Below are 25,271 nucleotides of genomic sequence, written 5' to 3'. Positions count from 1 at the left end.
AAGTTTACTTAATTTCATATACAATTTCAATGAATTTTACAGTACAACGATTGAAATTACATTTTAGTTAATTATAAAAAAATCACCTTGAATAAAATATTGTTAACATCATTTTGGTTTGCTCTCAAGTAGAGCTATCATTTTAAATAATCATAATGAATGAACATTGTAGCTTTTCCGAAATAGGAGAGAAATAAATTTTCAAGGATATGTGGTGCAACATGACTGCACAGTTCATATCACTAAATTTCAAAGTCACTAAATTTCAAAGTTGGCTCACTCTCCTTAGTTGGTAATATAAATTGGGTAGCTCATTAATGTGAAATTTAATGTGAGACGGTAAATATATTTGTAATAAGTTTTTGAAGGGCAGCGTACTATTGGATCTGGGTATAGACATAACAGTATAAAGTACAGAAAGTTAAAAATTCGAGCTCTTCATAGAATGTTGACATGGGGAAGGAATTTCAGATAGGGGTGTAAAGGCAATCCCATTTCAATCCGCTTACCGCACTTTCATGTGGACCCTCTTCTTCACAGATTTTTGAGATGACCTAGTAAAATGTTGCAACACAGCAGCGCTGAAAGCTGGACTTATTTTAATGTGTTTGGTCAGCCAGACCTTTCCTTATGCATATCCTGAACAGCATTGTTGGCTTCAAATTTATCCCAAATATGATAAATTGTTGTTTTTGTTGGTGGTTGAGTTCTGTACACATTACGCCACTGCCGATGCTTTCATACTTCCAGAACCACTTCATTATGGTTCAGACGACAATCTTACTTCATTCATTGCTGCTCTGTCATCTGCTCGAAAATGTGCGCCAAAATATGTTGAGAAAACAACCAACGATGCTACCCTGAAAAATTGCAATGATGTGTCATTTTGTTCCAAAGATCGCTGATGGATGTAACTGCTGCCACAATAGTACTCTCCACGCTGTATCCTTTGAAATGGTCATTTTACTTGATAGCTGGTGGGTGTCTGCATTGTCAAGGAATGTCTACATTTTTTATGGTCCTCTCTGCATATTCAGTTTAATTTGTGCCCAGGTCAAACTTACTTGACATGAATACTTATGTTACTTTTTGTCACATGAGTACTTATGTGTTAAGAACTGAACCAGAGGAACTGATGTGTTGAACACTGGGGTCTGGAGTGAAGTCAACTTTCTAACTCATCCCAAAGGCGCTCTGCCATGTTCGGATCAAGACTCCGGGGGGTACACCAATCCGTTTGAGGAACGCTACTATCCAAAAGCTATTGCCTCACAAATTCTGTATTATAACAAGGTGCATTGTCATACTGATAAAAATAATCATCGTTTATAAACTGTTTCCCTACTGTATGCAGTACACAGTACTGTGAAATTTGTACATATCCTACTGTTTTTTGCCTTTTCTTAAGTGCAGAAAGGGGAACACAACCTAACTAGGAAAGCTAACCAGATAATGTAACACCTTCTCCTCTGTGCTTCACTGTTGGCACTACATGTGGTGGCAGGCACACATTCTCCAGACATTCGTCAAATGCAAACACTTCCATTGGATGTGCAGGACTTATGAGGAACTGTTTGACCACTGTACCCCATTCTATTTAAGTCCCTACACACAGGCATTCGCTGGCTGGACTACTGATAACACCTTGGAACTGACAAGTGATTCCATCTACTGATTTCATGTGATGTTTTTATAACCACCCTCTGCCAATGCTCCACAGTCCCTGCCTGCCAGTACATGAGATCTGCCTGGTCTTGTTTCAGTTGTGATTTTTCTTTTGCGTTTCCCCTTCACAATTACATAAGCAGTAGCTGACTTGGGCAGCTTCAGAAAGGTTGAAATGTCCTTGATTGGTGTGTTACTACATGGCATCCAATGAATAGTCCACCTTCAAAGTCACTGAGGCCTCCTGACCCATCCACTCTGCTGTTACTGCTTGCTTACTGACAGCAAAATACTCCCTGACTACTTTTATACGGGTTGGTCAATTCAGCTTCACATAGAGGTCTCAAGAAAGTTTTGATCAGATAGTCTGTATATTGAAGAAACAATGATGGGAATTAAATAAAGGTTTGGAAGTATGATTAAAACTAAGGGTGATAATAAGATTTGCTAATGGTATTGTTATCGTCAGCGAAAGTGAAGAAGTACAGGACTTGTCGAATGGAATGAACGTTATAATAAGCTCTGAATATGGTTCAAGGGCAAACTGAAGAAAGACAGAAGTAATCAGGAGCAGAAGAAATGGGATTAGCGAAAAACTTAACATCAAAATTGGTGACTAAGTAGATGAAGTGAAGGAATTCTGCGACCTTTGAAGCAAAATAACACATGGCTGATGAAGCACAAAAAGCAGACTAGTACAGGTGATGAGGGCACCCAAGACCATATTTCTATCAAATATTGGCCTTAATTTGAGGAAAAAAGTTTCTGAGAATATATGTTTGGAGCATAACACTGTATGGAAGTGACTCACAGACAATATGAATACTGTAAAATAAGAAAATCACACTGGTTAATAACAATAACTTTATTGTCATTAGGCCATTACACCAAAGGACAATGTCACACATCCTCTTGTTTATAAGTGCAAGCATCCACCAGCTATCGTGTAAAATGAGCACTTCAAAGGATACAGTGTGGAAAGTACTACAGAGTCTGCCAGAAAAATATATACACACTTTAAGGAACGAAAAGTATTACTTATATGTTTGTTTTACATTTAATAATTGATCACACATGTTGTACAACCTTCAGTTTTGCACATGGTTACTTTAAATGTTCAAAATGTTCACTGTTGGCGGCTATACACATAACAGAATGACGAGCAGTCTCCAAAACTACGTCAGTCAGTGTTATAGTGAAGATCGCTGCACATGTCACCATAATCTCCTGGCGAAGTTCCTCCAGCATGTGTGGCTTACGTCGATAGACGTTATCTTTCACAGTTCCCCACAAGTAAAAGTACAGGAATGTCAGATCTGCCACCCGTGGAGGGAACTCAATGGGCCCTCTTCGTGCAATCTAATGCCCCGGAAAATTGTCATCCAGGAAAGCTTGTATGGCTAGGTGGTAGTGTGATGGCGTCCTGTACTGTTGCTAGAAGACCTCTTCATCAGCTCCATAAAGTGCATGTGTACCCGGCAAGATTGATGTGCTTAACATTTCCTGGTACGCTTCTCCAGTGACAGTAGCATTAAAGAAATAGGGTCCTACTAAGCCCCTAGATTATAGACCACACCACACATGAGCTCATGGTAGATTGACTGCTTTATCCATATAAACATGCGTACTTTCTGGTGCCCAGTGCACACTGTTATGTCGATTTATGGTTCCATTAAGTTCAAATTATGCCTGATCACTCCACACTGCCTTCGTCACAAATTGTTAGTTCAGTTACCATTTGCTGATACCACTTGCAAATTGCATTCAGCGATCAGGATCGTCGTCCTTAATCGCGAGCAGTAATTGTGGAATGTAAACTTTCCAGTTAGCAGCTTTCAGAATTCTTTGTACACTTGCACTGCTAACCCCCACTTCACGTGCACATTGCGCAGCAGACTTCTGTGGAGAATTAACAAGTGTTTCCAACACGAGAGCCAACGAAGCAGGACTTGTAACTGTATGCTGTCTTCCTGATATTCCTTTGTGAATATCACAAATCGTTACGTGCAATTCAAACTTGTGACCGATGTGTTTAATTGTTAGGCGAGTTGGCGGTTCTGTTTCAAACTCCCGCCTTCACTGAAGTTACGCTTCAACGGTATTATCAAACTTGAAAAACCACTTCACAATACACTTCTGTTGCTCGAATGTCAACCATGCTCCAACCTTCTTGTTTTCTCAATACCGAGATGAAAGTACAAACATCTGTGGAATGTAAACTTTCCAGTTAGCAGCTTTCAGAATTCTTTGTACACTTGTACTGCTAACCCCCACTTCACGTGCACATTGCGCAGCAGACTTCTGTGGAGAATTAACAAGTGTTTCCAACACGAGAGCCAACGAAGCAGGACTTGTAACTGTATGCTGTCTTCCTGATATTCCTTTGTGAATATCACAAATCGTTACATGCAATTCAAACTTGTGACCGATGTGTTTAATTGTTAGGCGAGTTGGCGGTTCTGTTTCAAACTCCCACCTTCACTGAAGTTACGCTTCAACGGTATTATCAAACTTGAAAAACCACTTCACAATACACTTCTGTTGCTCGAATGTCAACCATGCTTCAACCTTCTTGTTTTCTCAATACCGAGATGAAAGTACAAACATCTGTTAAGCCAAAGACCATACTACAACATACTCGTAATTCAAAACGAACGGCAATATCGATATCTCTATAGAGCCTGACAAAGAGTGTATACATTTTTCTGGTGGATTCTGTATTACAGTAGCAGTTACATTCCTCAGCAGTCACGCACAAAGTGTACAAGCAATGAGGTCAAGTGATTTTGAAAAAAATAATTCAGTTCTGACAGTGGATCATCCAGTTGTACGCTGTAATGCATGTGTTGAGCAGGCACTTGCCTCTTCGAATGGTTGCGATTTACTTCAGTTATTCCTGTAAGATGCAAGTTGTGGATAGTAAGCTAAATATTCGTTTCCCAACATTAGTTCTTTATTTCAAAATATTAGTGTAGGGTACTCTGCTGTCAGCGCAGTTTTGACCCTATAGGATTGAGACACCTTGTAGAGATGAAGCTTCGTCGCTACACTGAAATCAGCATTAATAAAAATGAGTTGAGACCTACGAATATGTCATCATGAATTATATTAATTGCGACTGGTGGAGTAAATTTGAAATGCTGCAAATAAGGCTATATTTCACATAGTTCTTCATCTGAATGCTCTTGCTCGAAAGATTTACAAAGCATTAAGTTTACAGATCAGTAACCAATAGGGTGAGTTCATTATTTATCCCAAATCTTCAAAACCTGAAAATGTCACCTCTTCATATCATGGTACTGATGTTAAATGGGATGGAAAATTGCATTCAGTATAGACTTGTGGTTGACATGGATAGGTACAAAATGCAACCCATGTATGAAAATATCCATGTATGTGTTCCAGCATAAATTTGGAATGCCTGAAACAAATTCAAGCAATTTGAGGGGATGGAAGTGGCTGTAGGAGAGGGACAGAAGTGATATGTAAGCGCAACTCTGGAACACCTGGAGAAAATTCATATTTATAGTATGTGATTAAGTTTTGTGTTACTGCATTATTATTGCAGTTAATTAGCATGTTGTATTTTTGTTTTTTGAGGTTTCTCTTCTGTGCGCAAGTTTTATTTGCTATGTGGGAATTATTTCCTCTTTTGCAACTGCATTAAGTCTTATTTGGACGAGTTGCATTTCGATTTATGTAATGGATCTTCAGCGATTAGTTTTTTGGGTCCTCCACGATTTCCACACATTCTTCTGCACACAGGCATTTGGTTTTGAGAACACTGTAATGCACAAATTATCTCCTGATGTAACCGAAAACTTTAGAGAAAACGTCGGTTTGCTTACACATTAGTTCCCTAATCATACAATAATCGTTGGAGAAGACTTTAAATATCCAAGAACCAGTTGGGATAGCTATAGTTTTGTTAGTGGTAGGCGTGACAACACATCCGTGAAACGATACTAAATATTTTCTCTGAAAACTACCTGGAGCAGATAGTTCAGAACTCCACTCATGATGGGAATTATTACATCTAATGGCAACAAACAGACCTGACGTCTTTGAGGAAGTACACATTAAAACTGGTATAAGCGATTATGAGACAGTTGCAGCAACAAGGAATACCAAAGCACAAAGGGTAACTGAAAATCTTAGCCTTGAACAGGGCTTGTAGAGGAGCTATGGCTTAAGTTTAAATGACTAGTTGACCATGCACTGGATAAATATGTACGCTAGAACAGTTCACGATGGAAGAGATCCTCCATTGTACACAGTCACTGTAAAGAAACTTCTCTAAAGAAACAGATAATATTTCATAATAGGCGTAAAACAAAGCTTAGGGCAACAGATTGAGAGATGCTGAATGAAACGCATTTGGCAGTGAAGAGAACAAAGAGTGATGCCTTCAATAGTACCGTAATAGAATATTGTCGGAAGATCTTTCACAAAACCAAAATTAATTCTGGTCATATGTAAATGTCCACAGTGGCCCCAAAGTTAATGTCCAATCACTCATGGACTGGGCAGGAAATGAAACTGAGAGTAGGAAAACAAAAGCAGAAATGTTTATCTTTGTTTTCAATTGTTCCTTTACAAAAGAAAACCTAGAATATAGCCCCAGTTTAATTCTCGCACCCATGAAAAGAAACAACCGAAATCGTTAAAACTGAGCGAAGCTCCAGGGCCCGAAGGAATCTCTACGAGATTCTATACTGAATATTCGGCTGTTAGCCCCTCTGTTAACTATAATCCATCGAAGATCCCTCGAACGGAAAATAGTACTCAGTGGCTAGAAGGAAGCACACGTTGCACTTCTCTACAAAAAGGATGGTAGTAGTGATCCACGAAACTTCTGTCCAGTACCTTTAACATCCATTTCTTGTAGAATCTCAGAACATCCTCTAAGCTGAAATATAAGAAGGCATCTCGAACAGGACGACCTCCTCCGTGCCAACCAGCCTGGCTTTCGAAAACACAGATAATGCAAAACCCAATCGCACTTCTCTCAAATGACATCCTGAAAGCCACGGATCAAGGCAGTCAGGTAGATGCATCATTTACCGACTTGCGAAAAGCATTTGACTCAGAACCACACATTTAACGCTTATTACTAAAAGTACGATCGTATGGGGTTTCAAGTGAAATTTGTGACTAGATTGCATATTTTTTAGCGGGGAGGACGCATGATGTAATCTTGGATAAAGAATCATCGACAGATGTTGGGTGTACCCTAGGAAAGTGTGTTGGGACCCTTGTTGTTCATGTTGTGTATTAATGATCTTGCAGACAATATTAATAGTAAAATCAGGCTTTTTGCAGATGATGAAGTAATTATCTATAATGAAGTTCTATCCGAGAGAAGCTGCATAAATATTCAGTCAGATCTTGGTGAGATTTCAACGTGGTGCAGAGATTGGCAACTTGCTTCATATGTTCAAAAATGTAAAATTGTGCATTTCATAAATCAAAGAACGTAATATCCTATGAATGTAATATCCGTGCGCCACAGTTGGAATTTGTAAACTCGTACAAATACCCGGGTGTAACACTTAGTACAGATACTAAATGGAACGATCAGTCGCGGGTAGACCTCGATTTGTTGTTAGAATACGAGGTAAATACAATCAGTCTACGAAGGAGATTGCTTAAAAATCACCCGTGCGACCCAACCTCGAATGTTCCTCAAGTGTGTGGGGCCTGTACCAAACAGGACTAGCAGGGGATATTGGACGTATACGTACAAGGGCAGCACGAATGGTCACAGGTTTATTTGACCTGCGGGCGAGTGTCACAGAGATGATGAAAGAGCTGAATTGGCAGCCTCTTTAAGACTGATGGAAACTATCTGGAGAAAGTCTAACAACAAAGTTTATAGAACCGGCTTTAAATGATGGCAGATGATGACTCCAATACATGAAAACCTCTTTCATATCGTTCCCTTGGCGAACGTGAGGACAAGATTAGAATAATTACAGCTCGCACAGAGTCATTTAAATAATCATTCTTCCTGCGCTCCAAGCGGGAATGGAACGGCAAAACGCCCTAATAACAGGTACAGTCGGACGCTCCCTCTGCCATGCACATCACAGTGGTTTGCAGAATATAGATGTTATCAACTTTTCTTGCGGGGACGCGTCCATTATCTTCTTCAAAGATATTGTGCAAATGTAAAAGCGCTTGCGTGGCTTTTGGGTTGTCTGCTAGATGGAATTACCGGAATAAAGCAGTGTCACCAACGCAACTTGCCTTCGTCGTTAAGCGGAGCACTCACTAACAGCGGGACATGCTTCTATTTTACACGGAAGGAATAAGTACGTGCAAAATCAAATAAGTCAAACCGTTATTTAATTTCTTCACATTCGGATGCACAATACTAACGTATTTTGTGAAAGTCAAAACAATTTATCCACCATGGTCTGAGTAATTTATTGAACAAGTTGAACTCTGTAATCAGCATTTGTTTTGGATATAAACCGGTTTCGTTCGGTGACTATTTTAAAATCCAACTGTAACCACTAACATCATCCGAAATTGTGCTAAACTCATTCTCTGAAAATTATTTCGAGCAGTTAGTTCATGAGCCCACGCGAATAGTAAACGGTTGTGAAAACACACTTGACGTCTTAGCAACAAATAATCCTGAGTTAATAAACAGCATCAAAACCGATATAGGGATTAGTGAACACAGTGTTGTCGTAGTGAGATTGAATACAGTAATCCCCAAATCCTCGAAAAGTAAGCGAAAAATATACCTATTCAAAAAAAGCAGATAAAAATTCACTTGGCGCCTTCCTGAGAGGCAGTCTTCACTCATTCCAAATTAATAATATAAGTGTAGACCAGATGTGGCTTAAATTCAAAGAATAGAACACTGTTGCAGAAACAACGAAACAAACATGCCAAATTAAAACACACGTAAAATACCCAAGATTGGCGATCCTTTACAGAAGCTCGAAACTTAGCGCGGAGTTCAATGCGAGACGCCTATAACAGTTTTCACAGCGAAACTTTGTCTCGAAACCTGGCAGAAAATCCAAAGAGATTCTGGTCGTATGTGAAGTATGTTAGTGGCAAGAAACAATCAATGCTTTCTCTGCGCGTTAACAATGGAGATACTATCGAAGACAGTGCTGCCAAAGCAGACTTACTAAACACAGCCTTTCGAAATGCCTTCACAAAAGAAGACGAAGTAAATATTCCAGAATTCGAATCGAGAACATCTGCCAACATGAGTAACGTAGAAGTAAATATCCTCGGAATAGTGAAGCAACTCAAATCACTTAATAAAAGCATGTTTTCTGGTCCAGACTGTATACCAATTAGGCTGTACACCAATTAGGCTGATGCATTAGCTCCATATTTAACACTCATATACAACCGTTCGTTCGACGATAGATCCGTACCCAAAGACTGGAAAGTTGCACAGGACACACCAATATTCAAGAAAGGTAGTGACAGTAATCCACTTAATTATAGGCCCATATCATTAACGTCGACATGCAGCAGGATTCTGGAACATATATTGTGTGCGAACATTATGAATTACCTCGAAGAAGACGGTGTATTGAACACTGTCAACATGGGTTTAGAAAACATCGTTCCTATGAAACACAACTAGCTCTTTATTCACATGAAGTGCTGAGTGCTATTGACAAGGGATTTCAGATCGATTTTGTATTATCGCGAAATATGGGAGAGAGTGTCACAGAAATGATACAGGATTTGGGCTGGATATCATTAAAAGAAAGGCGTTTTCCGTTGCGACGGAATCTTCCAATCACCAACTTTCTCCTCCAAATGTGAAAATATTTTTTTGACACCGACCTACGTTGGGAGGAACGATCACTACGATAAAATAAGGGAAATCAGAGCACGTACGGAAAGATATAGGTGTTCATTCTTTCCGCACGTTGTACGAGATTGGAATAATAGAGAATTGTGAAGGTGGTTCGATGAACCCTCTGCCAGGCACTTAAATGTGATTTGCAGAGTATCCATGTAGATGTAGATGTAGATTAATGTTGGATATTACATCTGCATTTGAAATCTCAATGGCTACAAATTGGCTAGTATGAAAAATAAACGCTGAAGTAAAAGCTTAACTTGTTCTAAGCAACTAACAGGTCTGTAATAGAAGGACAACATGGTTTCAGCCTTCAAATCAGTTATAACAATATTATGAAAAGGATAGTTGCTACTCACCATATAGTAGAGATGCTAAGTCGCAGATAGGCACAACAAAAAGATTATCAGAAAATGAGCTTTCGGCCAAGAAGCCCTTTGTCGAAAACAGACAACACACACACGCACACGCGCGCGCACAGACACTCTCTCTCTCTCTCTCTCTCTCTCTCTCTCACACACACACACACACACACACATACGCAAACACAAGTTACACACACATGACTACAGTCTCTAGCTGTCGAGTATGGCCCCAGCAGCCAGCGACTGTGGTCCCGTGTGTTTGAGTTGCGTTTGCCTGTGTGTGTGTGTGTGTGTGTGTGTGTGTGTGTTTTGTGTGTTTCCGACGAAGGTCTTCTTGGCCGAAAGCTCACTTACTGACAGTTTTTTGTTGTGCCTATCTGCCTATCTCGGTAGGGCATGTTCTGAGGCATCAATGGATCATTAATTTAGTATTGGAGGGCAGCGTGGACGGTAAAAATCGTAGAGGGAGACTAGGAGATGAATACACTAAGCAGATTCAGAAGGATGTAGGTTGCAGTAAGTACTGGGAGATGAAGAAGCTTGCTCAGGATAGAGTAGCATGGAGAGCTGTATCAAACCAGTCTCAGGACTGAAGATCACAACAATCTGCGACTCCGCATCTCCGCTATATGGTGAGTAGCAGCTATGTTTTCATGATGTTATTACATTCCATCCTAGATTTTCCAATGTTTCAAATCAGTTATTTTTTACGAAGAAACATCTGGTAATACTTTACAATAGTTACCGTATTAGAAACTTCTCTCTCTCTCTCTCTCTCAACTCTAGACGTTCTTTTTTCACACGTAATTCTCTCTCTCTCTCCCTCTCTTTGGTTTGTATTCTTGCGTCATTTATGTTTCAGGAACATGTGTGCTTCCAGTCAAGTGACGGTTTCATTTTTGGCATGACATTTTCTTTTATTGACAGTTTCTGCCTGTGCTCTGTTTGGTGTGGCAAACAAGATATACGGTAAAAAAATTTATACGTCTTAGAGAAGGATATAGGCATTTGGCTATGATTACAAAATGTTTTCGCTATAACAGTCTTTATCCTTAAGCTGTTACTAAGACGTAAGGCTATCTTGGCTATGTAGAACGGATATCTATTGAAATTCAGTTAGTCGTATACGGAAAAAACAAATGGATAAGAAAGATTCATTTGGAAAAAGATATTAGGCACGAAAGTGTAATCACTAGTGGTCTGTACAAACGTAAAAGCTCGACAATCTCTGTAACTCCATTATCTAGCTCATGCTAGACTACTGTCGCCCTTTCAGACTATTTAGAGAAAATGAAACAGACGTCATTACGACTCCTGGTATATTATTTCAAGGACAGAAAATCAGTTGCTGGGGAAGAACTGATACTCTGAGAAAATTTCTCTATAGCAAGTTTTTTTTCTGGTGTTCACTTACATTTTGATCAAGACGACAGAATACAGACACTAACCTCTGGAAGACGATAGCCGTGTAGCGTGGTGTCTTCGAGCACTCGCCGAGTTCCCCGTATTGGTATGACATGACACATTCTCTGTGACTCCGTCAGAGCAGCTCTGGTATAAACCAATCTACAGACAGTAAACGTTTTTGCCGTTATTAACCACAGACATCGTTTTATGTGAAATATGTAAAAACATGTTACAATAGCCACCGTCTCACTTATTTGTGATTCATATCCATAACAAAAGAATACAATGTGTTGTTTTAAAAATGCGGAACAAGAATCTTTGAAACTTCAGAAACATCAAATATCGTAGCTTGCATTCTCGTTTGAGTGCTAAACCACAGGAGAATAAACTACTGTCAAATGCTTATTGATCCTGGTACTGAAACGGAAGACAATAAAACTGAGGCTGAAATATTCGATTCTGTTGACCGAAGATAAACCATGGAGGTAAACATAAGAGGAGTTGTCATGACGTCACAAACTTGAAGCCAACCCAAGTGAAGATCTGCCATGGTAGCTACCCCAAAACACTCGCTTCTGGTGGGTTGATTCCGTGTAGTCGTGAAGTGTTCTGATAAAAAATGCCGGCTTGCGTCGCTTACGGGGATAATAATCGTTCTGATTGTAGTCTCATGTTTAAACAAATCACATTTCATTCCTAAGTGGACTTATTTAAGAGCTATTTTCTTATATACATTTGAAATTCCGAGGCACTGTAAAGTTTTACAGTATGGTTTTATTTCTGTGATTTGACTTTAGATTTCCTATCAGTCCAACGCGAAGAGTTCTCTGGATGTGAGCAATACACTTGGTTTTCATTGTTTGGTTATTCCCAAGTAACTGAAAAGTCCTGGCAAGAAATATCCTGGAAATGGGGACTAATGTTTCAAAATGCAACAATTTAATATAAAAGTAATGTAACTACATGTAGTTAATTAAATTTTCAGTAAAATGTGTGGAACACCTGTTACAGTGGTTAAATTATAAGTACTTAAATGGTTACATATTTGTTAAAGCAAAGTTCCCTATCTAAGTCCAGCTTATGTAGATGATTACATTAATCACTGCGTTGTTATGTTATCCTGTAAATTGCTGTTATTTGTCACACTGAATGTCACTTGGTAGGTACAATTAAAAAACAAAGCAGATGTGTAGTCTACAATGGGCCTGACAATCTAAAATTCAGTTTTTTTTCTTCGTAATTTAACGAATCTTTCAGTTTGTTGACATGAGAGCTGGCTTGTTTATATCATCCCTGCACACATCTATGGGACAGCAAAGGAAATAAGGTAAGTTTCTTGCAAACTTGAATATTTAAAATTTGCATTTGACTTGAAAATGCAGCGAATGCAAATCGGTGCCTCTAAACTATCAATCATTGCTTTTCTAGTTCTGGCTTTATCAATTATCGACACAAACACAATGAAAGTGAATAGAAATGGATTACGAAAGCACGCCTTTCATAGCACATACTTCTCTTCTCGGTTATTCGAAGTGTATAAACAAAAAGGAATTACAGTACTGAGGCCAGAAGCGTCATATTTTCGTGTCGTATTACTGTTTCAAATAAGCATTTAAGACCAGAAAAACGTTTGAAGTTGCGTTCCTTATGCTGTCTTGTTCACTAAAACAGTGTAACATTTACTATATAAAGCAAATATCGCGTGAATACGACAGAAATAACGAACAAGAAGCACCTGTAAACACTCGTCTGCTAAAGTTTTGGGGGATCCAAGATGGCGGCAGGCCCCGCCCACTGGCTTCAAAACAACGTACAGCCAAGTCTGTAGCGCCGTCTCCCCTTATTCTACCTCCATGAGACAAACACACCCAGTTTCTAGTTTTGATCATCGCACCGATGCAGTAATGACAGAACGACACATTATATTTTGTATTGAAAATTCAGAAGAACTCTAGACCCTCTTCCAGCAATAATCTATCCTACGTCACTAAAACAACGAAGTGCTCCAAAAAATAACAGCAAGAAACAATACTCAGGCTGTCTTACGAAAGGTCTTAGTGTAAATGTGCAGAATTACAAGCTTATTTCCACTGACGTCAATTTTACAATGTAATTGACTGTCGAGACTCCAGCATCAGGTGACCTCCGAATGTATGCTGCAAGCCAGTGCAGCGTCCTCTGTGGGGCCAATCCGGGAGAGCCTTTGACCACACCCTCCAGAGTTCCCATGCACTACTGCCGCGACGCTGTGTGGCAAGAAAGTTCGCAACACACAAGCAGTTCCGGTTAGTCGGGAGTAGTCTCGCAAAGCGTCTGTCGGAGTGTTACCGTTGTCTAGTCAGCTCAACGCACAGTTCTCAAGCTGGCAGTGTGAAATCAGGAGTTACAGTACTGCGTACCTATTCATCCGCAGCCAGCCGTACAGAGCGGTACATTTGTTATTCGGCCCCCAAAAATTTAAACAATCGCGCACAATTATAAACTGCCACAGTGATGGCGATCCACGACGGTTAAGTTGTTCTTTATTCAATAAAGTGTTTGTGCTTCAGTTAACCGTTCACTGATATCTCTCCTTCGTCTGTGCGTAACGAATTTGTCGAAGAATTGTTGTGGTGGTCTGCAGTCCGAAGACTGGTCTGATCATGCAACTCTATCCTGCCCAAACTCCATCTTTCCGTAACTACTGCAAACTGCATCCACTTGAACCTGTCTTAAGCTCTCTCTGCAGTGTTTTCCTCGCCTTTCCTTGATGCCTCACGATGTATCTTATCAACTGATTTCTTCTTTTAATCAAGTTATACTATAAATTTCTCCCCTCCCCCCCCCCCCCCAGTTCGAATCAGCAATATTTCTTTCATTTGATCTCCAGCATACTTCTGTAGCACCACATTTCAAAAGCTTCTGTTCTCTTCTTTCTGCACTGTATGTCATCCACAATTCACGTTTTTACAAGGCTAAGTCCCAGACAAATACTTACAGAACTGGCTTCCTAAAACTTAAATTTAATTTTATACGTTATAACATTCTTCTTTTTCAGGAAAGCTATTTTTGTTGTTGCAAATCTGCATATTATATCCTCTTTAGTTCCACGATTTTTCTTCTTAAGTACGAAGGTCGTTCAATAAGTAATGCCCCACTTTTTTAAAAAATAGCCATTAATGTACCTTGTTGGTGCTTCAAATTTTATGTTAATTTTGTGCGCCGGTGAAGTTTCGAACCTTTCTGGCAGATGGCACAGCCGTAGTACAGCGTCAAAATGGCGTCTACATACTGCTCACTTTACAAGCCGTGTGCTATAAGTGAATTCTTGTGTGCACAAAAAAAAAAAAAAAAAAAAAAAAAAAAAAAAAAAAACCGTGGTGAACATCCATAAACGTTTGTGTGGGTTGTATGGCGATACTGCAGTTGATAGGAGTACAGTTGGGCGATGGGTAAAGAAAGTTACAGCTTCAGGAAATTCAGAAACAGAACTCCAAGATCAGCCACACTCGGGACGTCCTGTCACAGCCACTGCTTCAGACATGGTGAATCGTGCGGATGCCATTATTCGTGCCGACCAGCGCATCACAGCTCGACAATTGGCTCTACAGTTGTCGGTCAGCATTGGAAGTACTTCTACAATGATCGAGACTCTCGAATGTTCAAAGAGGTGCTTACGATGGGTTCCACGAATCCTCACAGCGGACCACAAGATTCAAAGAAAGGGCATTTCATCTGAATTGTTGCAGTGTTTTGAGACCGACGGAGAGACCTTTCTATCACGGATAGTTACGGGGAATGAAAGCTGGGTGCACCACATTGCGCCGGAAACAAAAAGGCAGTCCGTGGAGTGCATCATCCTCACTCACCACAAAAGAAGTAATTCAACTCAATCCCCTCTGCTGGAAAAGTTATGGTGACAGTCTTCTGGGATGGTGATTGCGTCATTCTCGAGGATGTGATGCCAAGAGGGTCAACCATCAGTTCAGAGGCATACGTAAAGACTCTGAATAAACTGAAGAACCATTTCTGACGTGTTCGATCAGACAAGAATCCAGGAGAAATCTTGCTCCAAAACGATAATGCATGCCCACACACAACTTTGAGAACGCGGAAACACATCGCCAATTGGGGTGGACATCATTGCCTCATCCATCCTACAGTCCAGACCTGGCATCCTCAGACTGTGGGCCGCTTAAGGATTCTCTACAGGGAACACACCCTGAAGATGACGAGTATTAGCCATGCAGTGAAAAAATGGCTATGCCTACAGGACAAGAGCTTTTACCAGCAGGGAATACATGCTCTTCCAAAACGTTGGCGTATGGCCATAGAAAGTGATGGAGACTGCATTGAAGATTAGGACATGGACAAGACGTGTTGATGTATATTGTCACCAAATTCTGACTCTTAGCAATAAATATGTTCTGAGAAAAAAATGTGGGACATTACTTATTGAACAATACTTGTAGTAAAACTCGTCTACTACTTACAGTGTCTCACTTTCTAATCGTATTCCCCCAGCATCAATTCGACTAGCCTCCAGTAACCTTCTTCTACTTTTGTTGATATTCAGCTTGTAACCTCTTTTAAAGACACTGTCGATTGCGTTCAACTGGTCTTCCAAGTCCTCTGCTGTCTCTGGCAGAAGTGCAGTGTTACTGACTGCCCTTAAGGTTTTTGTATCGCCTCCCTGAATTTTAATTCTCTCTCCAATTTTCTTTCTGGTTTCCTTTACTGCTTACTAAATGTATTGAATAACACTGGTGATAGGTTATGACTCTAATTCACTTTCCTCTCGACTACTTCCTGCCATTCATGTCCTTCGACTTTTACAGCAGCAATCTGATTTCTGTACAAGTTCTGAATAATCTTTCGCTACATGTTTTTTATGTCTACCACATTCCAGAGTATATTCTAGTTAGCAGCGGGGAAAAGCTTCGGGTGAATCTATAAATTCTATGGACGTAGGTTTACCTTTCTTCACTCTAGCTTCCAAGATGTATTTTCTGATCAAAAGTAACCGGGCACCCTTATGTAATACGGAATTGACCGTTAGATGTTAAGAGATACGGACGCGCCAGTAAGAAAGGATGAAGGGCATATTATGTTGTCAGTAGAGAAGCGGTAACAACGGAACGGGTAAGTAAGGCGAGCTCAGTGACTTCAAACCTGGACTAGTCGCTGAATGTCATCTTAGCAACAGATCCATCACGGATGTTACAACCCTTCTAAAGCTGCCCAAGTGGACTATTTGTGATGTGGCTGTGAAGTGGAAACGTGAATGAACAACGACTGCTGAATCCTGGCGAGGCAGACCCCATGTACTGACGAATAGGGACCCCGAGCACTGCAGAGTTCAGGAAATATGCTGTCATTTCTTCACGATGCTGACGTTTTGTGCATGGATCATTCCTTTATGATACACTGCTAAGATTTTATTAAGAACCTATCCTCGTCGAATAAATATTTTAATTACATGTAAGGATGTAAAAAAAACAAATGTCAAAATTCTCATAGTCAGCAGCTTTAGTGATCCTCAAGTTAGGAAGATGAAGGATTAGGAAACAGTGAAAAGATGACAACCCAACTAAGAATTCTAATAATTTCATATTCAGAAGAAGGTCAACAGAGGAATCGTGACAATGTAACATATGCAAGAGGGTTCATGAAGATTAGCAGATTGTAAAGAAATAAAATGCGGGAACCATACTGATAGCAGATAATAGAAAATTTACATGACATGCAAAAATGAAATTTTCAAACTGATAACTGTACAGATGAATCAAAATATACAACAAAGACATTATAAAAGTTCAGGTGACTGAAAAACAAAACGAGCTTCTAAGATTAATTTTGTATACAGTCACTACTAGTGATCTAGATGTATAGTCAAAGTAAAATATATATTTATATTAGTGTATGTTAAACTGTTAAGTAAGTCAGTTCCAGAAATAAGATTAATTGGTTAGGTATGTAACAAAATTACAAATTCTTTCTGGCTGTGAAGTCTTAACGATGTTCTCTCATACGTTCATCACTGTAAGGTTGATCTAAGTACCTGTCTTTGTCCTCTAGTGTTGGGAGCCTGTGGGTGCCAATTGCTTCTTTTATCTCTTTGTGCACTCGTTCCTGGACGTCAGGATGTCGTAACATCATAAGGAAAGCAAATCGGAGAGAGTTGCCTGTCGTTTCCGAGCCAGCAACAAACATGTCGTAGCACAGCATAAGAAGCTGGTTATCTGGGAAACAAAAAACGACACAACAAACTGTCAGCGAAGAGCTCATCTGACTAAAGTAACACAAATAACTGTTCTGTGGAATGGAAACAGTCTGGTCGAACGTCCGCCTCTTTGCACAAATGTGAAATCAAAATCTGCTTCTGGATGATAGTACCGTGTTGCATTGTAACATGCTTTGATCCATACTGGCGCACTGCCCACACGCGACTCTTTGCTGCTCAAGCATATTTCGGTCTTCGACGGTGGCCGTCCTGATGATGAATGCTGTGACGACCTGCTGCAAGTTTCAGCTGGTTCTTCCAGGCGCAAATAAAGTCTCCAGCAATAGCTGACAAGGATCAATGACGTTTGGTTAACAGAATATACTCAGAGTTTAGCTGTCACTGTCACTCAATCCCTTAGGCCCATCAAAGAGATGATTTTGTTCGGTGTTGTCCTGATGTATCTACTTCACAACAACATGGACCTGGGCTATTGTAAGTCCTACGACATCTCTGACGACATGCTCAACCTTGTATGAGCCTCTAATGATGCCACAATCGATCTCAGCCATATTTCACGTTTTAAATTTTGCGACAGAAAAAGCATTGTATGATATGGGCTCATTAAGCCTTCATCCGATTTCGCTCCAAGCACGTTCATGAATGAGACTCATGGAAAAATAAAATGTATGACGACCTGGAAATCGAACCAGGTACCTTCCCCTTTCGCAGGCAAGCACTGTACCTACTGAGATGTCCAGGCATGACCCACGGATCCGCCCTCGCAGCTTGGCTGTCCCCATTTACTTTCCCCTACCTTCTGAATTTTATATACGTTCTGCTGTGCACCTATCGAGATTAACGTTTCTGGAAGAAAAGACTTTTGGAGAAATAGATTAGCCCAGTTTAGAGATTGTTTCCAGAGGAATTGATCTCAGTCGGTACTTTCCCGTGAATGGCATAGGTTCTAGGTTCCATTCCCGGTCCGGCACACAGTTTTAATCTACCAGTAACTCTTAAATCAGTGCACATTCCACTGCAGAGTGAAAATTCATTCTGGAAACGTTCAAGGGTGTTTCTGAGGGTTTCGCGCGCTCATTTCAGTAAACTCGCGCTGACATCGACAGTTGGCGAATATGAATGTAGAGGTTTTATCTGAAGAGCAGATCACCCATGTAAATGGCACGCCCTGTGTGATGACATTGCAATATTGTGCAATAGCCATGGGACGCCTCCACCGGCGAGTCTTTTGTTTAATGCCTTGATGCCTTGAGTGTAAACACTGAGTAGCCAAAGTCACAGAAAGTCTGTGGTAAGATGTACTTTGATAAGATGTATAACTCATAATCATTGGGAACAGCAATGTGCCACAGGGCAGCACTCGCAAGTTACTGGAAAGAGGAGTTCTGATAGTTCGGGTTGGAATCTTCCAAAAATCGACACCAAACCTTCCAGAACAAAATTGTTAGGAGGTTCAGACAGGTGAAATAAAGTATGTGCTCTCAGATTGGCCCAAACGACAGTTTTGGCGGGCTCACAACGAGGAGGAGCAAGAGAGAAAAGTATTAGATAATTCCTCGCTGGAAGCCACAGAAAACTCTTCTTCACAGGGAGCCACAGAAAACACTTCCTCCCCAGGAAGTAGACGGACTTGGTCGTCGAGAGGCGCAGAGATCGGTCTTCTTCACCGTGATAGCAGAGGACAATTCAAGAGCAGAAGGGCCATGCCGTGCTAGCGTCTGACCCCACCTGCAACCTCATCATGTTTCGTCCCGTGCAAATGATGGAAATGTAGCAGCAACGGCGAACGAAATTCGTAGGGGATGGTAGGCGCGTTGGTTCACGATGATCAGTCACCCTATGGTGAACTTTCAGCAATGATTTTGCTCTTTGGGGTTCTATTTCCCTTCACTGGCTAACCTGCTGATGCAGTTATCAAAAACATTTCAATTCCGCGATTAGCAGTCAGTGAACTCTATTTCTTGTTCATTCGGTCTACTTTATGAGAAATTTTCCAGTCCTTTCCCTCTGAAGACGCAATTACCACACGTTCATATGTGTATGTGCACTCATTCTCCTATGATGATATTTGATTCTTGTTTGTTCTGAGCGTGAAGTCATAATAATAAATGTTCGTAATATGTAACCCTTGTTTCGTTAGAGTAGCTGATAGTCCCCATCACTACTTAGTAATTAATAATATTTAATCAGGACACACAGCTACAGTCCACGCGTTAGGACCACCTCTTTCCTTTCGTGTCCGTGTGCACAATTCCCTTACATACACCTGCACCATGGTGGAGACTTGTACCTTGAATGGCGATACTCATTTCATTGCCGGTGGCAAATCAGATTGACTAGAGCTTTAACCCCAGTGGCGGGCGGCTTGCAGTAGCTGTTCCAAGTTATCACGGAAACAAGTTGTGATAAAATAAATAAAGGCTACTTTATAAATATTTTTCTATTCTTGCGTTTTCTTTGCTATATTAGTCCATCTTTTCGTTCCATCTTAATTTATTTATGTACTTTACCTTTGAAAGTGAGCTGAAGCTGGCGAACCTAATATACAACCTTGATTTTGGAGACAGGGAACCAGTCATAGGACAACAGCTATTTGTAACGCCAATACTAAGTCCGTCAAATGATATAAAATCATCAAACAAAATGTTGGTCACCCCTTGGAAGGGCGCACTGGTCTGTTTTGAGCGCTGTATGGTACCAGGCAGTCATTTAGGCCTCCATCATTGTCGTTAAGTCATGGCAGTGAAGTGGTGTGTACGTGCCAGTCGGTTGTATGGAATCAGAGCAGTGAGACAGGTCGACATGGAGGCTTGACACAATGGCAAAAAGGAACTATCATGTTTGGACGTAACACGGCGTAAGAGCACTGGTCGTAAAATGATCCTAACTGACGAGGACTGGACGTGAGTGTTACATCTTGTCAATGACAGCAAGTTTCTAATCCGTCATGAATTGTTGCAGTCAGCCAATGCAAATGCATCTTAACAACTTCAAGAATAAATATTGCTAAGGGAACTGTATGCAATGGACATTTGTAATCGCATACCAGAACGCCAAAAACGTTGTGTGTTTAAATATTTTTGGTGACCATACATTTCCCCATCTCTTCTGCATCTTCATGATGAGTATGCTGTGAACACTTCCACCTTCCAAGACGACAATAGCCGTCTTTATTTTCCTTGTATGGAGAACACTCAGGCACGCTATCATTCCTCGACTGGCCCGATAAAATATCTTATCTTAATCTGGTACCATTCGGAGCAGCAGATGAGGTAGAATCAAAATTCCCTCAATTTGGTAGCTCTACGAGATGTTGTAGTCAGTAAGTGAGGTAGAATCAAAATTCCCTCAATTTGGTAGCTCTACGAGATGTTGTAGTCAGTAAGTGGCTTCACCTGGGCATGCTCTAAAGGAGATGGGAGCACATTTACACAGATTCCTTCCCGTAAATTTTAAAAGTTTTTTCGTTACATTTATCATGCTTAAAATTGATTTATCTTGTAACATGTTTATTAAAGTGTAATTTGGTGCGTATAGTTTTAACTCAACATCACATTTAAGAGTGCAAAATACACTGCTGCAGGAAGTTAGTACATCTGGCAAGATGAAGTTGATTTTGATCCAGTGACAGCATATGCTACTTGTGGGGTAGCAGATGTACTACCGACAGACGGAGTAGTGGCTTAGTTACCAGAGTACCATCTTTATCTACCCGGAAATAGGGCATGCTCACAGCCAGAAGGCTCAGTGTGGTGTAAATGTGTGAAGCAAGCAAGCAGCCCTTCCGCGGAGATGCACCTTCCGCTTCCTATGGCCTAAGAAGCGAGTTTGAAAGAGTTCAAATTGTGGTTTTCCGAGTGGCGGTATGGTCCTTTAAGAGAATTGTCACACAAGCTGGACATGCTGCATCAGTTGTGCAAAGATGCTGGTGTCATGTGAACATTCTCGCACCCCTAGACGAGGTTATGGATCTTCACGCAGCACAGAAGCCTGCCCGGATCGTCGTATTGTAAGGGCGACAGCGGCAGATAGCACAACCATCACACACAGGTAAGAGTGCTTGTGAGTCCAGACGTGTCAACACAGACTGTTGCGAACCGGTTATTAGCAGTGGGACTATGGGCGTGCACACTTCTAGCCCGTCTTCCACTCACGCCACAGCATCGACGTGCATGGCTCAACTGCTGCAATCAGAGGAAGATTTGGAAGATGGAATTAAAAACCATGGTCTGTGCGATGAGCGCCTGCACGTAAGTGAAGGTCGTTTTCGCGTACACCATGGACCTGATGAACGCTTTATTGTAGAGTGCGTTTGTCCTAGACACACTGGTTCTGTCCCAGGCGTTATGGTCTAGGGTGCAATAAGCTACAACTCTCGTTCACATTTGGCGCTTCTGGAGGGGATGTTAACCACTGTTGCAGAATGTTGTTAGACCCATTCTTACAACAGGAAGCTCGTGGAAGTCAACGTGCTCTGGAAGATGTGCAGCTGCTTCCCTGGCCAGTATGATCTCCAGGCTTGTCTTCAGTCGAGCACGTGTGGGATATGATGGGACGAGACAACTCTTACAGAACTACATGAACAGGTCGAGCAGGCTCAGCATACATATTCCAGGACAGTATTCGCCATCTGTACCGATCAATTGGATGCTAGAATCGGCACCTGCATTGCCGCCCTGGAGACTAAAGCACATACACTACTGGCCATTAAAATTGCTGCACCAAGAAGAAATGCAGATGATAAACGGGTATTCATTGGACATATATATTATACTAGAACTGACATGTGATTACATTTTCACGCATTTTGGGTGCATAGATCCTGAGAAATCACTACCCAGAAAAACCACCTCTGGCCGTAATAACGGCCTTCATACGCCTGAGCATTGAGTCAAACAGAGTTTGGATGGCGTGTACAGGTACAGCTGCCCATGCAGCTTCAACACGATACCACAGTTCATCAAGAGTAGTGACTCGCGTATTGTGACGAGCCAGTTGCTCGACCAACATTGACCAGACGTTTTCAATTGGTCAGAGATCTGGAGACTGTGCTGGTCAGTGCAGCAGTCGAACATTTTCTGTATCCAGAAAGGCCCGTACAGGACCTGCAACATGCGGTCGTGCATTATCCTGCTGAAATGTAGGGTTTCGCAGGGATCGAATGAAGGGTAGAGCCACGGGTCGTAACACACCTGAAATGTAACGTCCACTGTTCAAAATGCCGTCAATGCGAACAACCAAACAAGGATGCGACCATCATGAGGCTGTAAACAGAACCTGGATTCATCCGAAAAAAATGACGTTTTGCCATTCGTGCACCCAGGTTCGTCGTTGAGTACACCATCGCAGGCGCTCCTGTCTGTAATGCATCGTCAAGGGTAACCGCAGCAATGGTCTCCAAGCTGATAGTCCATGCTGCTGCAAACGACGTCGAACTGTTCGTGCAGATGGTTGTTGTCTTGCAAACGTCCCCATCTGTTGACTCAGGGATCGAGACGTGGCTTCACGATCCGTTACGGCCATGCGGATAAGATGCCTCTCATCTCGACTGCTAGTGATACGAGGCCGTTGGGATCCAGCACGGCGTTCCGTATTACCCTCCTGAACCCACCGATTCCATATTCTGTTAATAGTCATTGGATCTCGACCAACGCGAGCAGCAATGTCGCTATACGATAAACCGCAATCGCGATAGGCTACAATCCAACCTTTATCAAAGTCGGAAACGTGATGGTACGCATTTCTCCTCCTTACACGAGGCATCACAACAACGTTTCACCAGGCAACGCCGGTCAACTGCTGTTTCTGTATGAGAAATCGGTTCGTAACTTTCCTCACGTCAGCACGGTGTAGGTGTCACCACCGGCGCCAACCTTGTGTGAATGCTCTGAAAAGATAATCATTTGCACATCACAGCATATTCTTCCTGTCGGTTAAATTTCGCGTCTGTAACACGTCATCTTCGTGGTGTAGTAATTTTAATGGCCAGTAGTGTACTAATATGAGTATTTCAGCTTGGATCGATACCTGGTGCCTCAGAACCGCTTTTGCTATTGATCTGTAAATGTAATTTTTCCATGTACTCCATTTATACTGTTGCAATAATAAATCTTAAGTGAATTGGAAACTCTAAAAGAGAGTACTAAATTTCTTCTGGCTGTGTAATTTTTTTTAGCCTCAAGTCGAGTGCACAAACGAACCCCATGTATGCACAGTTTTGCACACCTATGGGGGCATGTTTACAGATGTCATAAAACACAATAATGAGAAAGCAAAATACACTACAAAAATTTTCAAAATATGTTTTATTGCCAGTTAACAAAGCTGGAGTTTTACTTAACCAATTAACATGGTAAAACACAACAATCTTACTGGAAGTAAACAATTTTTTGGTGAAGTTCCTTCTGTTAGCATAATTTGGACTCCATATAAGTTTGAATATCAATTAAAGGCCTAGTTATCACAATTTTCTGAGTTGAAATTTGTGGGCACAAGAAATATATTTCCTGTGGTATAATCGTCGTGATCCCTCCTTTTACATCTAAGGCACTGGACCCATTCTTAATTTCTTTTTGATTGGTTGTGTCGCTTCAAGCATTAAGTACCGGGTAATCAAAATGTCAGTATAAACTTGAAAACTGAAAAAATCACGGAATAATGTAGATAGAGAGGTACAAATTGACACACATGCTTGGAATGACATGGGGTTTTATTAGAACCAAAAAAATACAAAAGTTCAAAAAATGTCCGACAGATGACGCTTCATCCGATCAGAATAGCAATAATTAGCATAACAAAGTAAGACAAAGCAAAGATGATTTTCTTTACAGGAAATGCTCAATATGTCCACCATCATTCCTCAACAATAGCTGTAGTCGAGAAATAATGTTGTGAACAGCACTGTAAAGCATGCCCGGAGTTATGGTGAGGCATTGGCGTCGGATGTTGTCTTTCAGCATCCCTAAAGCCGTCGGTCGATCACGATACACTTGCGACTTCAGGTACCCCCAAAGCCAATACTCGCACGGACTGAGGTCTAGGGACCTGGGAGGCCAAGCATAACGAAAGTGGCGGCTGAGCATACGATCATCACCAAACGACGCGCGCAAGAGATCTTTCACGCGTCTAGCAATATGGGGTGGAGAGCCATCCTGCATAAACATCGAACGTTCCAGCAGGTGTTTATCAGCCAGGATGGGGATGATGCGATTCTGTAACATATCGGCGTACCTCTCACCCGTCACGGTAGCAGTTACAAAACCAGAATCACGCATTTCCTCCAAGAAAAAAAGCCCGGTAACGGAAGATGTGGTAAATCAAACCCATACCGTGACTTTCTAGTTGTGCAATGGAGTTTCCACGACAGTTCTAGGATTTTCGGTAGCCCAAATTCTGCAGTTGTGGGCGTTGACAGACCCTCGGAGCGTGAAATGAGCTTCGTCACTCCACAACACATTACTCGACCAATCGTCATCTTCCGCCATTTTTTGAAACGCGCACACTGCAAATGTCCTCCGCTTCACTAAATCGCCAGGTAATAGTTCTTGATGCCGATGGATTTTGTACGGATAGCATCGGAGGCTGCGCCTCAGTGCCAACCAAACAGTAGTGTAAGGAATGCCGGTGCGACGTGCGACTGCACGAGCGCTGACTTCCCCCTGCATAGACGAACCCGGTACAGTCTCCATTTCTTCCTGAACTGTCTCAGCAGCATTACGCCTTGTGCTCGGTCGGCCACTACGGGGTCTATTGTCTAAACAACTCG

General features: G+C 41.3%; 1 protein-coding gene across 1 annotated transcript in view; it reads right to left on the bottom strand.

The window, feature by feature from the left end:
- The window catches only part of LOC126187673 (methyl farnesoate epoxidase-like), a 195,187-nt gene that overhangs the window by 23,207 nt on the left and 146,709 nt on the right, over positions 1-25,271 (bottom strand). The window contains exons 6-7 of the mRNA XM_049928905.1: positions 17,324-17,504; positions 11,325-11,442 (exon numbers count right to left, since the gene is read on the bottom strand). Coding sequence (XP_049784862.1) covers positions 11,325-11,442; positions 17,324-17,504 — 299 coding nt within the window. The remainder of the gene's footprint in view (positions 1-11,324; positions 11,443-17,323; positions 17,505-25,271) is intronic.

The sequence above is a fragment of the Schistocerca cancellata genome, chromosome 5, assembly GCF_023864275.1.
Source record: "Schistocerca cancellata isolate TAMUIC-IGC-003103 chromosome 5, iqSchCanc2.1, whole genome shotgun sequence".
Taxonomy (NCBI): Eukaryota; Metazoa; Arthropoda; class Insecta; order Orthoptera; family Acrididae; genus Schistocerca; species Schistocerca cancellata.
Note: the sequence above shows the minus strand (reverse complement) of the source record. Positions and strands in the feature narration are given on the sequence as shown.